The 18560-nt window shown below is 40.7% G+C and overlaps 1 protein-coding gene across 6 annotated transcripts in view; it reads right to left on the bottom strand.

Moving 5' to 3' along the window:
* Nrp1 (neuropilin 1) overlaps positions 1-18560 on the bottom strand; it is a 146886-nt gene that overhangs the window by 61980 nt on the left and 66346 nt on the right. For all 6 annotated transcript variants that reach the window (XM_006530766.4, XM_030243349.1, XM_006530768.4 and 3 more), the window contains 3 exons: positions 17528-17755; positions 11450-11605; positions 9122-9288 (listed from right to left, as the gene is read on the bottom strand). In XM_006530766.4, the coding sequence (XP_006530829.1) occupies positions 9122-9288; positions 11450-11605; positions 17528-17755 (551 nt within the window). The remainder of the gene's footprint in view (positions 1-9121; positions 9289-11449; positions 11606-17527; positions 17756-18560) is intronic.

Raw genomic sequence — 18560 nt, 5'->3', positions numbered from 1 at the left:
ATTCCCAGAGCCTTCCAAACTGAAGGCCTTGCTTAAATCCTTGCTCCTGCAGGCAGGAGCCTAGCTGGGTCTGGTCTTTCTCTAGTCTGAGGTGGGATTTACCTGCTTTCACAGTATGTAAACACTTCAAGTCTAGAGACAGCCAAGATGTCCTTTGTCAGGAAGGTGGTTTGCTCAGAAACAAACATGATTTTTGTTTAAGGAGATACAGAGGCTGGGTGTTGGTCAAATTTTAAGGTAGAAGCAGACTATAATGGTAGATAAGCCCTGGCCTCACAGAAACTTCCTTCAGGATTGGAGACACATAAAGGGCAAATGTATGGATTTCATTTTGTCACCCATGGTCTGTATGTTCCTGCAAACTAGCTCAGAAGAAATCAAGGGAAATAGACCCACCACAAGCAGAGTTTCAGCATGAACTTCTCAGATGAGCTTTGTGGTCGAAGCAGCCCTAACAATTACTTGATCTGTGGGGGAAAAAAAACTTTCTTAATGGAAAAAAAATTAGCTGCATGCTGCCTCACGCCATTATCAATAGTGTTTAAAATGAGTTCCAGCTATGCTCCAACATACTTATATTTTCATCTCAGGCAAGCTCAGCGCACTAGCGATCAAGTACATTTATTTTTAATAGAATCATGGAATCTTAAATGCCTAAAAGGCCCAGAGAAGCTGTCTTATCCAATCACCTAACCCCCAAAGAACAGTATCGATAGCCCTCCCAGGCTTGCTAAAAGAATGAAAGGGCTTGTTTATTCTCTATGCTAGATCCATAAATTGTAGTCAGAAGTTTAAAGCACAAGAATTGTAAGGAAAATAAAACTTTGCTGGATGGAACGAAGGCTTTGTTCTCCCAACACGAGGCAATTAGAAAAATGTCATAAATGCATTTTTAACCCCTTGAGGCAAAGAGAACTGGTGAAAAAATTAAAGCACAAGACACATGCACAAGTGCACATGTGATTATTCTTAGTCATAATGTGTGAAATTAGTCTCAAATGCCCACTCTCGTCAACTGCTGGAAATACAAAAGCATAATGCATTTTATTACTATGGGGATATACAAAGCATTTTAAAATTTAATGTACTTTTCTCTCTTTATTGGAACCTAGCGTTGAATGAGATTAGATGACTGAGGGAGGGGAGAGAAAGGGTGAAGAAAGGAAATAACCAATGTATGCATGTATGTTTGTGTGTGCATGCTTCCAGGCACAGGTATTTGGGTGCACATATGTGTTTATATATGCTCACACATGTATATGTTTTTTGTACACCTATGTTTGAGTGTGCTTGTACATGGAGGTTGAGTGTACTTGTGTATGCATACATTCACTCGAACATCAGTCTCCTTTCAGGTCAAGCAACCCAAACTACTCTTTTGATGTTGACCAAAATTCTCATGCTGATGTGGAGCTTTTAAGTGATGCTTTTAAGTAATCAAGAGGTATTTCATCTCCATCCATATCTAAGCCTGGTTACCAGGATGCAGACCTCTTTCAATGGAGAAGGTATCTGTGGATATGCTAGAAGTTTCAACATAGGGGTTCTTCCCTGTTCTGAAGAACATATTTGGTTTTGCCCTGGGGTTTTAAAGTACAATATGAAAGTTATTTAAAGCTTAAGAATGGGTGTGTTACATTACACGTGGCATAAATGTAGCCGTTGCTCCTAAATGCTGACATTAACACACGCTGTAAAAGGTACAATTATTACCACTGGGACAGAAATCAACAAACCTCACCAAAGGAATTTCCTACAACTGCTATCATAAAATCTGTGCACATTATGGATTTCATTAACATTTTACTCCCGGAGGATTCCCAATTGTATAATAACAGAAGTTCTTTAAATTTTCAGTACTGCAGACAGAAACAGTTTTTTCACCCAAAACAGATGTGAAACCATCAGCCACCCCTTCTCATTGGCCCACAGATTTGGTGCTGGCTGGTAACTAGGAGCACTTAATGGGCTGTCACTTAGGTAACAGATATAATGTAGTATTATTTCCCATGAAAAGATAAATTAATAAATAATAGATGGGTGTTGTAACCTCTGTTCCTCACTCTGGAATATGTTGGAAGTTAAAAGACAACAACAATAAACTTTTGACTCACATGCTTCAGGAACATGTCTGTGTGTAACATTTCACATGTGCAGGAGAGCTAATTTCATTCTCATTTTGCCCAGATCTTGTCGCTTATGACGGACAATGTCATCTTGTCTTTCATTTCCCCAGACTCATTCTTATCTCTGAATTTTGAGTGTGATTGCGTAGTGGTCTAAAATAACATCTGTATTTATTTAGTTAAAAATACTTCACTTAAAAAAACTAAAAATACAGAAACTTAAGATAAGCAACAAGGGAAATCAGTGATATGAATTTCCTGAATGGGTAAACAAATATATCTATATTTTTGGAAAACAAAAGAACCAGTGTCCAGTTTAAAGAACATCAAGTAGCTTAACACACACACACACACACACACACACACACACACACACACACACACACACTCAAACCCTAGTAGCAAATCATTTGCCATTCTGAAGCCTAATCCATCTTATGATTTAACCCCTGAGTCCAGGGTACTGTGAGCAACCTCTTGATGGCCATTTTTTTTCTTTTTCTTTTTTTCTTTTTTGGCGGGGCATAAAAAAATAAACATCTACATGATGTCTTTTTGTAGTCAGAACTATTATGTGAAAAGGCGCATGGCCCACTTGGGCATAGCCCAGGAGCACTGTTCATCAACCTGCCAGTCACAGAGAAGTCCCTATGCCCAAAACCAACCTATCCTATACAGTTTGAGTCCTGCCCACACTAAGAAACTTGTTCACATACTGTCCAGTCCTGTGTCAAAATTGTAGCTTCTGCAGTGATGACTCTAGTTACTATATATCACCTTCCAACCGGTGACTAAGCAGAGGCCAGCTGGGACTCAAAGCTCTATTGTTCTTCAAGATATCAGATGGATACACACTCTACATAGCTTATTAAGAGCTGGGTAGTAACATGGGTGTTAACATTCTCATTTGATGCATGGTCTTGCAAATCTCTGGGTCTTTGGGCCTGGGCAAACAAAAGAAATGATGTTAACACCAACTTTTGGTCCTACACTTTGAGTTGAGGTGTCCTAGGAAGGAGAAACAATATCTTCTAGGATGTAACTGTGAATGTAGGTTCAAAAAAAGACACTGTCATTACAGTAATGAGAAGGCAAAACTGCACATACCCTTTCAGCACAGTTCTAAATGAACAACAGTGGGCCTTTCAACATTATTTGCAAACATTATTCATGCTCTCCAGGGAGCGCTGACATGAAATACCCATTAGCAAAATCATTTGTCTGATTTCTAAAACAGAATTAAGTGGTCAACTTAACCAAAATTATTTAAACCATCTTGGTAACTTCTACAGGACAAAATAGTCAGCTAAAATATTGAAACAATTATGTTACATGAATTTCTGCTTACCCACAATAATAAAACCCTGAAACTCTGAATTTAATGTATCTCTATTTATGACCTTCAAATGACCTGCAATCTTAAAGACTAAAGTCTGGAAGACAATTTTAGGAAATGTGGCTCAGGAGACAGGAGCTTCTGCAACAATGAACTCCTGGGTTTTGATGTGAACACAGCCTAAGTATCAGACCTGTGCAAAAAACTGGTCTATTTGGTAAATAGAAGTCTGTAGGTTCAGAGTAAAAGGACTTGCCAAGATTGACCTGGAGGAATATTTTAAAGTAAAATTTATATACCTTCCAGGCAAACATTTAGAGTACTAATATTAGTTGTAACACACACACACACACACACACACACACACACACACACACACGAATGCACACTGAACTGAACACCTGTACTCTCCTAATTTGGCTAAGACTATATTTTACAGGCACCATTCCACATTTGGGAAACCTAGTGAGCTATTTCTGTCAGTTCTCTAGTTACAGATTTATAAAGTATCATTTTATTGTAATTTCAGCAATTTGCTAATGATCTGAATGAGTTAATGCACCCCCTAGAGTGTTTGGTGTATAAACACAGAGTGTTTACAGTCAGAATAACCCTGCTGTATACACATTCTGGATTAGTCAATTTGGCAGATGGAAGAGATCATGAAGAAAGCATTACAGATTGTAAACCCAAAAGATGCTGGCAATTTCTAGAAACTTGAAAATGATTTCAAATGAGGTACCTGTTCCATACTTAGCACTGAGAACAAAGGATCGGTCCAGAAAGCACAAAGGGAAAGAAAACACTGTCTAAAATTTGTTAACATAAATAGCTGTCTACATCTTTATGATAAATCACGTCACTTTCTAACTTTCAATTTGAAGAATACTCTCAAGGTTGCAAAGCAAGGACTTCCAATCCATCTCTTGGAACTGGATAAGCAAGCACCTTTTCCTACCTAAAAGATGATTAAAATGTATATTAATGTTGATTGAAGGATGAAACATTTATTTCGTTTGGTCCTTGAAAGAAGTCCAACTGGTTTTGTCTTCTCTTAAAAGACAATTCAATGCTTGTGTGTATATGGTGTGTGTGCAGAAGTCAGAGATGAAGCATGAGTCTGTCTACCTTGTTTTTTTGAGACAGAATTTCTCACTTTCCTGGAGTTCTCCAAATGGGCTAGACAGGGATAGCAGCAAGCCCCAGGGGTCCTCCTATTTCCTCCTCACCAGTGCTGAGATTGCAGACAACTTCCATTATAGAAGGCTTTTTAACATAGGATCAGGGGGCAACTCAAGGCCTCATGCTTGCACAGCTATCTGCCCAGTCCTTGTCCCATGCTTCAGGTTCCCTCAGATTCCAATGCCAGCAAGTTATAACTGACTACTGTTTTCCTAGAGGTTTGTTCAGGTGTGAATAATCCACACTAGGGCTAACTTACGAAACAAACAGAATGTGGCTATGAAGCCAACTGCTTTCTGCTCCTTTGGAGCCATAAATAGGGTGTTACAAAATTTCTTTTCCTACAAAAGACAATGCTTTCCTATTTAGAGAAGAATGAAGTTTCAGAATAAGCTGGCTTATCAAATAATTCTTTTTCTGAAATCACTGGGGGTTGGGGGTGGCAGTGGTCATAATCGATTATTCCCTGCTGCCATTTTTATTTATCTGGGATCAGCAGAGTTCATTTCCCACCCAGTCTTGTGTCTCTTGCTGTAGCTTTGCTTTTTTTTTTTTTTTTTTTTTTAATCTCCTGGCATTTTAATCAGGGAAAGTCACAGTTGTTTTGAGGAAAATGCTCCCAAGAGCTTTAATTAAAGCTGGAAGGATAAATCTGTTTACAGTGTGGGGAACACCATCATTAATAAAACATTGGAATAATTAACAAATTAAATTCTGCTTTGTGTGTGAATGGCTATAGTTAGTATCTATGAGACCATGTTTCTTGAACAAATGCAACATGATATGTACTTTTGTGGAAGAAAAGAAAAACACAGCTTGTGTTTCTCTGAGATTCTTAGTGCTATGGCTGGAGGTGCTTCAGTGACTAAATGACACATCACTGTTTTGTAAGGAAAGGACTTCATTTCCATAAGTCTAAGGTTAGACTTTAATGATGTATACAAAAATAAGGATTTTATTTGTACCACGGATACAGTGAAAAAGAAAGATTATGGTTAATAAGTACCTTAGAATACAGACCATAGAATGGAGTATTCTGGGGGAACAGTGTTATAGTGTGCTCAACTGTGTTCACTGACAAGAGTTTTTTTTTTGTGAAGTGGCCTTGAGCAGGGTGTGGCCATTGGAGAACCTTCCAGTCGGGACTTCCCTACATGTTCCGTCTTACCAGGCGGCTCCTTCTCTTGTTTTGAAGCTTCCTGCAGACAACAGATCTCACAGGAAGTGCCAGTGTGGACGTTCATATCCATGGCTAACGATGCATTGTTGTTTTTTTTTTTAAATGTTACTTGGTAATTTCCTAGAGAAAACAATGGGAACCGAAGGCTGTTCCTGTCTTTAAGGAAAGCCAGTTTCCAATGTTGCTTTATTAACTTAACACATGCAAGTATTTGTTCTAGTTGTTGCTACAGCAACGTGTTTTGTGGGGGCATATTTCATGCAAAATGGGATAAAGCTGAAAATCAAGACAAATGTCATCTGCATAATCATGTGCATAAAAATAGAAGTGTACGTGTGTACTGCTGTACGTGCTATGCTGCGTGATTAGCAGCGCCTGCCTCGGCCCTTCATCTGCTGAATTACACTGTACTTGTTGGTTAATTTATAAAACATCTATCTGATGAAAACAACCAGCCAAACACTTCCAAGAAGCTTCAGAAAAGCTGGAAGCACATGAAATTATTCATAATTAGGTGAGGGGTGGATGATAACTGCTCCTGCTGTGAACACAGACATAAGTGTGTAAATGAGCTGTGAGGGCCAAGGGAAAAGGAAGACCATTTTACCTCAATGTGAGGGAGAAGCTCAGCTTTCATGATGGTCACCTTTCATAGCCACTGAGGGGCAAAGTCTCTACACATAGCCAACAGGAGCATCTTCACTGAGAGAGGAGAGGAGGACAGAGTCTGGTGCTCATGAGAGTGACCGGGTATGTGAAACAGAATGAATGACAAAGTCACCACACTTGGTGACGTTAAGAAGCAGGTCACTCTGGAAGCTCTGCATGCTTTGCTCCCAAGTTCAGGGTCCCACCTTGACTACTTGCTGATTTTCCTCAGCCTCAGTGTCTCTGCTTTTAGAATGAAGGAGTTTCAGTTCTTTCCAGGATTATGGGATTGGATCAAATCTGTGCTGTGTTGGAATTGGGGATGAAGCTAATTGAAAGGGTGGAAGCCTTGAGTTTCCATCTCCAGCACCACATAAAGCCAGGTGTTTTGATCCATATCTGTAATTCCAGCACTCGGGATGGGGCAGCAAGCGGTTCAGAAATTCAAGGGCATTCTCAAGTATGTAGGGAGTTGAAGGGCATCTTGATCTATGTGAGAGTCTACCTCAAAAAGAATAGTGTCCAAAAGCTGTTAAGTGGCCAGGTCACTTCAGAGGCAAGCAACAATGGGAAGGAGATTATGACAGATGCCACTCTTATTAGTACATTCACTGAATATAGTATGTCCCTTTCCCTATGGAGAGGTAGGCTAAACGTGGCTGTGTGGCAAAGCTATAGCACTGAGACATGAACTGCTTTTACAGGAACTTCAACAGCTTCAGTAATTGTCCTTCCTCTTCTGCCTTTCAGATAACAGCCACCCCTTGTTCAGCCCGGTATGTAAAGGTCTGACCCCCTGCACTCAGGCAGTCCAGTGGTGGAAGAATATAAATAGAAACAATCCTGGGGAGTGTTATTTCCATGTTTCTCCTGGCTCCACTATCCCACAAGAGAAAGGTTTGGAGAGCATTCTTAAGATCCCATCCCATTGATAAGTGCTTTGGGAATGCCCATTTTGTCTCTGTATTTCTGCCAATGAAGAACTGTTTCACGCAGAAGAAGTGCGACTATGGCAGTTTCAGAACCCCTGCAGGACCACAGGGTCTCTGTTATTGAGTAATGTCTATGTTACCCAGAATAGAAGTGCATTACCATGCAGACATGCTTAGCACTGCAAAAATGCAAGCTTCCTTCAGAGCTGTGTCTGTCACTCAAAGGGAGCTGCTTTGGATTTGGAGACATGGAAAGACAAGCTACCGTGAGCAAATTAACTTCACCTCTGGCTTCATCTAGCACAGGCTTCAGCCATCCCGAGTGAGACCTCATCTTTTCCCACCCTCTCCACATGGCTCAGTGTTATCATTCAGAGGTTAGCATGAGTTCACTTTCCTGTAATGGGCTCTTTCACTTAAGTGTATGTTAAACTAATATTGATCTTTGCAAAGTAAAACAGAATACTATATTTGTGCTCAAATGACTGAAACTTCAACAGACATGAAGAGAGGATAAACCATCTCACTTTCTTCTTGCATGGAGACTCTTCTCCCTGGGAGTTAGTCACTTTTATATATCAGGCAATAAATGAAAGACAGGCTCTGCCTACTCTTCCACCAATTGATTGGCATATAAGCAAAATTTTCACATAAGACTCCATGAAACCAAGCACAGGGCCTTGGGTAGTGGTGTGATGGTTACTCATGATTGCCAGTGTGATAGGATTTAGAATCACAAAGGAAACAAAACTTTGGACATGTCTTTGAGGGATTTTATAGATTAGGTTGAGGTGAGAAGACACACCCTAAAAGTGGACCCCATGGTGTGAGGTCCTGAACTGCATAAAAAAGAGAAAGTGAGCTGAGTACCAGCATTTATATTTCTCTGTTTCCTGATACAATGTGACTAATTGCCTCTTGCTCAGCTGCCACATCTTCTCTTCCATGATGTACTTTTGCTCATGAAGCCATGAGCAAAAATAAACCCTTTCTCCCTTAAGCCACTTTTGTAGGATATTTTGTTGCAATGAGAAGACAAATAAACCATGCAGGTGGAGACATCCAGAAGTCAAGGTTGCACAAGGGTGAGTATTCAAAGTGGTACCAGGGATGGCTCCTGGGAAATGGTGAGAGTAGAAGACCTGGAGGATGAGGACCAATGGCTATGTGTGGCTGCAGTAATGAAGGATCTAGGAGCCTAGTAAAAGCAGTAGCTACAGAATCATTAATGAAGATGCACATATGTGGATTCTATACTTGTCCATAAATACAAGTTATCAGGTGCCCTCAATAAGCTATACAGAATCATGTGTATTCTGCATGTTCTACTCCAATCAAACAGACAAACAAACAAACAAAAACCCCTATACTTGTACACAAAGATCTCAAACACACACTATAGACAGAATTTCTGCATTTCATCAGTGGAATAGAAAGGTGTCAACCTAGGACATGAATGTGTAGTTGGTAGGGGAAGTAGGGTATCTATTCAAACTCTGGAAAGAGCAGTAAACAGGACTTGAGAAGAAAAGAATGTTTTCTGGGGGTCACCTGAGTCACCTCTGTATGTGAGTGTAATCATTTTGCATCGGCTGAATTCTGTTCAGGGCTCTTTCCCCTCCTCACATGTGGGTGTTTGACATAGCACCCATTTCTATTTGACAGCCTTTTCAGGTGCCTCATATGTCTCAACTGTGCCCAGCCTTGTGCCACCTACCTGGATCCACTCCTTGTAGGAGTCTTCTCCTGGAGTCCACCCATTTTCAGGGTAGTTCAGGCGGGAGCGCTCTACAGACCAGTTGGTACCATACTGTGAAGATGCAGTGATCTGATCAGAATGGATCTCTCCAGATTCCATGCCCAGAGCCTCCATACACTTAAAATCTGCAGACAAAATACGAAAGGCTAAAGACAAATGTTAAATTTAATGTGGGAAACTATAGATTTCACTCATGGCCTGGGGAGATGGTTAAGGAAGTATTAAGATCTGCATTTGATCCTCTTAGCACCCAAGTAAAAGGCAACTGGATCTGTGATCTCAGCACTGGGAGCTAGATCCCTGGGGCTTGCTAACTAGTCTAGCTAGCACATAAGCTCTAGTCTAGATTCACTGAGAGATTATGTCTCAAAACATAAAGTGGAAAGTGTTTGAGAAAGACACACAGCTTTATGTACACCCCAGGCTCTCTCTCTCTCTCTCTCTCTCTCTCTCTCTCTCTCACACACACACACACACACACACACACACACACACACACACACACACAGGGTGGGGGGAAAGAGAGAGAGCACTTGCAGAGTTCATTACTAAGTCTGACAAAATATGCAACGTGGGATTGCTAGAACATGGTATTTGTAATTATGTTTTCCTGAATGGGGATATTTCAAAACAAGATTATGAATGTCAGCACAGTTATTATTAACTTTCCCATGTGGGCTAAGGTTGACAAAAATGCTATTTGAAGTGGAGGGATGTGGTATGGTTGACAGAGTGCTTATGCAGCATGGTCTCCCCACATAGGTCTCATGCCAGCATTTTGTAGTCTGATGAGGTAGGGCACACCACCTGTAATCGCTGCACACTAGGGGTGGAGGCAGAAGGACCAGGAGTCTATGGGGGTGATCCTAGCTGAGATTCCTAGTAGCAGAGGATATGGAGACTGACATAGCTACTTCCTGTAGCCAGGTAGGACTTCCAGTAGAGGGAGGGGGACATCAACTCACCCACAGAACCTTCAACCCAAAATGTGTCGTGCCTACAAGATACATAGGGATAAAGATGGAGCAGAGGTTGAGGGAATGGCCAACCAATGACTGGCTCAACTTTCGACCCAACCCATGGGAGACAGCCAACCCCTGACTCTATAAATGATACTCTGCTATGCTTTCAAACAGGAACCTAGCAGAGCTGTCTCCTGAGAGGCTTCTATCCAGCAGCAGATGGAAACAGATGCAAAGAACCATGGTCAAACATCAGGCAGAGCTCTGGGAGTCTTGTGGAAGAGTTGGGGATATGATTGAGGAAGCCTGAGGGGTCAGGGATACCACAAGAGGACCTACAGAGTCAACAAACTTGGGACCATGGGGGCTCACAGAGCATGAACCACCAACCAAAGAGTATACAGGTGCTGGACCTAGGCACCCTACACATTTGAAGCAAATGTGCAGCTTAGTCTTCATGTGGGTACCCTAACAATTAGGCAGGGAGGCTATCTTTGACTGCCTGCCTTTGGCTTCCCTTCCACTAGCTGGACTGCCTGGTTGGACCTCAATGGGAGAGGATGCCCTTAGTCATGGTGTGACTTGGTGTCCAAGGGAGGACTAGTACCTAAGGGGGGAGCTTCTATTTCTATGAGGAGAAGGAGAGGAGGCTAATGGGGGAGGGATTTGTGAGGGTGGAACTGGGAGGAGGGTAGGGGACTATGATTGGGTTGTGAAGTGAATAAATTAAATAAAAACCATAAAAGAATAAATGACTATATATATATATATATATATATATATACATACATACATACATACACACACACACACACACACACACACACACACACACACACACACACACACATATATATATATATCCTGTTTTTACTTTATAAGAAAATGGTAGTGAGTTCCCTGGGGTCTCCCATAGTCAACTGCCCTTGTGTGTGACTGCTCTGTGTACTAGTTACCACTGGCTGGTTCTGCCTGAAACCATCCTGTGGTTCCTGACACCTGTGCCTTTGAGGTGCCAGGGAGACCTCCAGGTCACCTCTCATTGTTTGCACAATGCAGTGTGCAGACCTTTTCCACTTCCCTAACTGCAGAGACTCACACATAATTTTATGGAGGAAATACACCAAATGATTTTTTTTTCCAATTGACACCCACGTTTGTTTTTTTGTTTTGTTTTGTTTTGTTTTTTAAAGAAAGAAAAAAAATCAAACACTGGACACCACAGTTCCCAGAACATTTCTTTAGCGTTTTGTGTGGCCTCAGGTGTGTGAGAAATAATGGGCAGTGTTTACTACAGGGCTTTGTGAGATGAACAAATACTGACCTTCAGAGATGCTGCTCTGTAGCACACTGTAGTTGGCTGAGAAACCTTCTTTTGCTATTGCGCTGTCAGTGTAAAAGACCATGGATAGAACGCCTGAAGAGGAGCGGATCCGGCCAGGAGTTTTCTGCCCACAATAACGCCCAATGTGAGGGCCAACTGGAAAAGTAGAAGTACAGAGTATATCAGATTTCCTCTATAGCAGATACAAAAATAACCATTCAGAAGGACAAGTCTCGGAGGAACACAAGGATGGCTGTCACCTAATGTGAGTGTCCCCTGGTTAACTGGTGGATAGTGCATGTATTAGATGAATCTGTGTAGAGGATTTGAGAAGATGCTCAGAGGAGCATTTGCAGGACAATCACATTCCCCAGCCAGCACTGGAATGGAACAGACTGGGGAGATAGCTCAGTGCCACAAAGACCAGAGTTTAAATCCTTAGCATCTGCATACAAAGGAAGCATGGCAACTCAGTCGTAATCCCAGAGCACAGTAGGTAGAGGCAGAGATCCCTAAAACAAGTTGGTGAGTGAACTCTGTATTCCATGACAGATCCTCCCTTAGAACATAAAGTGGAGAGCAATAGAGGAAGACACCCAAATGACAGCCTCTTGCATCCACAGGACCTGCACATACATATGCCTGTACACACATATGCACTCACATTACATACATGAGAACATATATTATACTCAGCTCTCTCTCTCTCTCTCTCTCACACACACACACACACAGAGCTTGCTTCATTTGAAAATGATGCAATTCAAGCCATCTGGTGGCACCGTGGTATTCATCTTCAATCTAAACTGTTTCTACAGCTCAGTAGGAAAAATTCCAGTTAGGCAAGGTCCAGGTATCTCACTTCTCCTTTACCCAGAGGAGAGTCTGGAGACACTTAATGTCCCAAGAATCATTCAGAGTCACACAACCCCAATTTCCTTCTTCACTCCACTATTTAGCCCTAGATTCTAAACCATCCATATTATACACACAAAACACTCTTCAGGGCTGTGCCCAGCAAGTGATAGAAAATTCTATCCATTCAAGACTTAGAAACTAAACACAATGTCTTATATATGATAATAAGTTACAATCAAAATAAATTGAAAATGTGTTTTTCTGATTTCTAACTGTTTTTAACTCTTCCAAATCCAAGAATGGGAATTGTACTACACTGTGTTTAATGACCAAGAAATGGCCCACAGTAACTATTTGTACCCAGAAGGAGATATATTAGCCTTAGGCCATGAATGACCCCGAACACTGACTAATTTGTGCTAAAGTCAAATTCTGATTTGGCTTGGTGTAGCTGTGCCTCTGCTGAAATGTTTTAGCCCAACCTTGGCGATCAGTCACTTAGTACAGAAGATTCTAGCAGCTGAGGGACCTCTCCACTGATCTGTTCAGATCAACAAAACAAAAAAGTAGTCATTTTCTCTCTAGTATTTTTTTTTAATCTCACATATGGTAAAAATATACCAGATGGCTTGAATTTTGAAGGACAGTCTGGTGTAGACCATTTTCCCTTCTCAGAAAACCATTTTTCTATGCACTTGAGCTACTAATCACTGTTTCACTTAAGGATACCAGGAGGTAGACTTTTCCCTGTTTCCTAGGGTGGAGGGACAGGTCTTCAAAAGGGACATGGGTCTTCATGGACCATGCATGTAGCCTATGTAGAAGGCAGCTAATGACTCAAGTATCATTGCAAAAGTGAACCCCACAAGAGTTGGGCTTTCCAAAGCCCTAAGAACCACTGACTTTCTAGTGAGAAGCCAATCTGAAAACTTTGAATTTTATAGTATGTAGACCCTTGGTTGACAGGTTTTCAGTTTGACCAATCCTCTTAAAACAAAAACTAACTGATGTGCTGCATATATTTCAGTTTATTTTTGTTGTTTTCTTTGAGAAAAAGGTTTAATGTGTGTCCTAGAATGGTTTCAAACTCACCATGTAGCTGACAATGACCTTGACCTTATAATATTTTGTTTTCACCATTAGAATCACAGGAGTGTTCCACCATACTTGGTAATATGCAGTGGGGATCGAACCCAGGGATTCCTTAGATAAGGCAAACATATCTACCAACTGAGCTCAATGCCCAGGTTTGACTCAGTACTCTTTTTATATACATGAATCAAGGGTTTTGTGTATGCTAGGTAAGCACTCTACCCACGAATCCTCAGCCCTCAGCCCACTGTGCATTATTCTGAATATGTGATCACTTGGTATGTTCAAAGTCATCAACCCTACTGAATTCAAACGTTGTTCTTTCTGCCATCACTCCTCACCCTAGAAACTTGGTGTGTAATGTGGTTTACCACACAAGGGTATCCCAGGAGGGAGGGTGATAATGATCTTTTAAAGAGCACCACACTGGTCAAATAGCTTTGAATGTTGCAAAGAGAATTTTGTTACATTTGCCTCAGAAAATGGAACTCTTACTGTTTCACTTCTTTTCAGCTTAATCTTGGCCTGGATTTCTTCTGCAAGTGCTAGCTCTTTGCCAGGTTTTCTTCATCCTGGATGAGAGGCCCTGCCACTAATTCAACTATTCTTTTCTTGGCCAAGGAGCTCCAGGTTGTCCATAATGTATGCACAAAAACATCTTGCTGGAGCCAAGAACTCAGTTCTTCCCTTGCCTGGGTAAGAATCCCATTTTGGTCTTCAGTTATAAATGGGAGGCTTAGTGTCCATTCATCCTCTCTTCATGGTTCCCACTCATTTAAATTCCATTAGTGTGGTTTCATAATCTTTTTCTTTAGTCTGTGGGCAAACTTTTATAGTCCTAATCCTTGGGGTTGTTCCTTGATCACCACAGCCCCTGACCTTCCTGATCAACACTGGCGAGGGAAGCACTGGCAGCCATCCTCCCCCTGCCCTACCACCCCATTCCTTTGGGGAGGGTAGCAGGGAGAGTCTCTTTGAAAGAGGAAACAGAAGAGAACTTGTCTAATGCAGACTCATAATTTAGAGTCTCCATGACTCACTGGTTTATAATGTTGGAGGCATACTGGGTAAATCTGCCTTCTGTCTTTTAGAACATTGCCCTCAGACAGATCCCTGTATGTCTCCTTAGGAGCCCTCAAGATACGAAAGTGTAAGGCTTTGGCGACAATAATACAAAGAGGTATTGAATTTTCGTGAGCAACAGGGGAACCTCAGCTTCGCAAGCTAATGCAATATTGATCTGAGCCAGGAGGACAAGGCGCCCTCATGCACAACATATGTGCTCATTTGTGGTTTATTTGAACAGGGCTACTGTTTTCTTCTTTTTGTAATTGTGGACCCAAAGGCCAAAAAGATCACCAAGCCTAGAAGTATAATGCAAAAGTAAATTACTGAGAACTTTAGTAAGAGGGATATACAAGCTCTGAAAAGCAAGACCCCAGCTCTATCAGGTTGGATGTGAAGGTGAAAAGATGTCTGTCTTGCTTAGATGACAGTACCTCACTCCATTTATTCTTTCCAGTAATAATTGCCCTACTTCAGACTGAAAATAATGTAGTCTTCTGTCTTCTTATATGAAGAAAAGCAAAAAAAGAAAAGTCTTTGTTTCTTATTTGTTTCTTTGTTTTCATTTTTTGAGATAGCCTGGTACTTGCTGTATTGCCTGCATGAACCTTGAACTCAGTAATCTTACTTAAGCCTTCCAAGTTCTGGGATTATATATATAAGACTATGCCCATCTAAAGAGGTACTTTTAGAGTGAGATAATGTTAATACATCAGAAAGGAATCATTTCATAGGCACTAGCCAGGCCACTTAACTATTCATAATGTATTCAGCAAATCAGTAGAGAATCTCTAGAGTTTGCACATTTATTTCTATCATTGTCTTACTAGGCTACTTTAAATGTAAAAGTCAATAAAAAACAATAGCATTCATCTAACTCTCAAGAAAATCATTCTTGATTCTGCTAATCACTTCTGCAATGTCAGTGACATCTAAGTTCTGATCGTTCTTCCCAGCTCCAGCAGAGAAGGCACAACAGTGGTGTGAGCTCATCATTCCCTGGTTCCATTGTCCATTCCACACAAATATATAGTATCCTTTGCAGAGACAGGTTGACTCTCTGTACCAATCCCTTGAGAACTTGTGGATCCACCAAGCTTCCAGAGAATGAGAAATGGAGACATGTGATTCCCAACCTGCATGCCTTGAATTCAGAGTTTTAGAGTAGACTGCTTTTCTTCAAAGTCAATTTGAGTCAATTGATAGCTTTCAATTACTTAGTCATTTAATGATGTTTATGATAAGTTAGAACATAAGGTCATACAATGACTAAAAGCCTTCTACACATTTTGGATATTGTTTCTGGAAAAGATACCAGAAACTAAAAAATCTATTGGGAGTTATGAGTTTTGAACTACCATGACAAAAATGTTTCTAACTCCACTAACCAAAAAAATCCAGGAGGGTCAGTTCCTATTTTCCCTAGAAGAGAGGAAGCTAGAACTGTGCTGGTGTTGACTGGATAAGGCCAGGTAACTATGAACAAACATACAAACATACAGTTTTTGTGTAGCGAATATAGCTCAGTTGATTTAGTGCTTGTCTAGTGTTCATAAAGCCCTGGGTTCAATCCCCAGCATGGCATAAACCAGGTGTGGCAATGCATGCCTGGAATTCCAGTACTGGGAAGATGGGCGTTCAAAGACATTCTCAGCTACATAGTAAGTTTGAGACCAGCCTGTACTACATGAGATCATGTCTCCAAAACAAACAAAATAATGACTTCTTCATATCCCAAAGCTAGTGTTCTCTGGAAATGATTCAACTCTGCCACAGTTCAAACCATGGGTGCATGAGGTTGGCAACTCATATTATTCTTAGTTTCGACACAGCGATTTTTGTAGAACTAGAAAATTACCACTTTAAGAAACCCTTGACACTAATAACAATGTGCCTCTTTGTAAAAGTATTCTAAATAAGTTTGATGATGGAACCTCCTCCTCAGATGTCTTTTTAATTGAAAGTTCTAGAAAGGAAGGCTGTAAATTTGGGTTGTGAACAAATAAACCTATTATTATGCATTCCAACTATTGTTACCACATTACTATAATGCTGTTTTCCTAATTATCAGATTGAGTGCTTGGAAATCAATCAGCGCTATGTTTGGGAAAATCTCATTATCTAATGAAGGAAGAATTTCTGTAAGATCATTATAACCTTCTTCATAAGGTAAAAAAGAGAGAACAGATCAGACCAATGTTAATTTACTCATTCATTAAGTGGCAGTATGAAGCTTCTCTAACACTAAATTTTTCTCTGCTGTTTAGTGATAAAATAATTGGAATTTAAAATTTTTTCAAAACTATAAGCAGTTGCCTTCATATTTTACCTGATCTTCACTTAGACTGTATTCAGCTTAAGAATACCATCCTACCATTTTAACAGTTGCTGTACATCTTCAACTGCTGACCATTGAGCTCTTCGAGTTGTCCTTTCCAATATATGCAGTGCATTCTTAAGGGAAATCTTAACAGGAAATTGGGCTGAGCACCATTTCAGCAACATAGCTGCAACAAGTTCTTTCATACTCTTCTCTTTGTTTGGAATTTTCATGCTGATTTTTGTGTTCACTTTCTTACTCTCCTGAAAGTTTCATAAATGTCTACACGGCTATTTCCCAACCTCCTTCAAACCCATGCTCAAAATTGTCTTGTCTTATGCTGATCTGGCTTGACCATCCCATTCAGAATTTCAGCTACATTCCTTCTTCCTGATATGCCATCCCTTAATTCCGCTCTTCTCTCCCTCTTTCATTTCTAGAATAGGTGACTTGATATAAGTGATGTTAAAATGGTCAGGAAAACTATGTGTTGACCTCTAGGATATCACAGAAATCACACAGAACCTTTTATAATCTTTCACAGACTCCATTGCCTGTGTACACAGTGAAGGAGTTGGGAGCCGTAGTTGGGAAAGCCTTTTTAATCACAGAAATTCCATCCCTGCCCTTCATTTATTTTCCCCTTTCATTTTGGATCATTTTAAGAAATGATGTGTGTCTTGTGACATTTATAAAAGAGTCCTCCTTTTTGAGGGATCTTTCAAGCTGCTCTTAGATGTTACCTTCAGGGAATCCATCCCAGATCTCCAGCCGGTCATAGCGACAGAACATTCCTCCGGGAGGATTCGAGTCTTGCTCCAGGTCAAAACTTTCAAACTCCAGGATTATCTCAGACATCTTTGGTGCAAAGATGATGTAGGTGCACTCCAAGCTGTTGGGGTATTTTTCAGGGAACCCAGGGGACTTTATCACTCCAGTAGGTGCTGTATAGTTCTGAGAACATTCGGGCCCTGTGAGCAAGAGATAAAAGAATGACACAATGAAAATTTCTCAACTTCACAAGAAGTATGGGGGGAAGGCAGAAGATTTCAAGGAAAAGCCCACCACCATCTCCAGTCACTGCTTAACCATTTTTTAACAGTGACCTACATGGTAAAGTCGAGCTAAATTTTACTGTGCTTACCATAGTGTCCTATTTGTATAGAATACTTGAAAGGCATCTGATGTTGCAGGGAAACATACACCATGATATCACGTATCAGTTATATATATATATATATATATATATATATATATATATATATATATATATACATTCATGTGGGAACAATGACTAAGTAAGCTGCAGAAATCTCGACAGAGCCCTAGAGAAATAATTACAGCCCCTTCAAGCTCAGATCTTTAAATCTCAGGGCTGACAGCCCTTTATTGGTGAAATAGAACATTTATGGAGGCAAGGGAGAAAATTCAGCCAAGAGAGTTTGGGTTTCAGATTCCCCTGGCAGTGAGTCGGTCACTCTGCCAGATGTGACCTCTGTCTCTTTGACAAACTGAATGTGAAAGGTAATTCGTACATGGACCCCGGGTGACTGGCTCAGACTGAACAGTGTTGACACAGGTGCATGTCAACGTGTGGCAGTTAGCAAGGGCACCATAAACTGTGATTACAGCCCTGATGCTAGAAGTCACCTGATATCAACACTGACACTATAGCCGTCCCCCAAGTTTCAGCTGTGGTGTAGTATACCATCCTAAATTTGTTCATTCAGAGGCATGTGCAGAAGGTACATATTTACAATGTGTGATTTTAATAGC

This window comes from Mus musculus, chromosome 8 (genome assembly GCF_000001635.26).
Source record: "Mus musculus strain C57BL/6J chromosome 8, GRCm38.p6 C57BL/6J".
In the NCBI taxonomy this organism is placed as follows: domain Eukaryota; kingdom Metazoa; phylum Chordata; class Mammalia; order Rodentia; family Muridae; genus Mus; species Mus musculus.
Note: the sequence above shows the minus strand (reverse complement) of the source record. Positions and strands in the feature narration are given on the sequence as shown.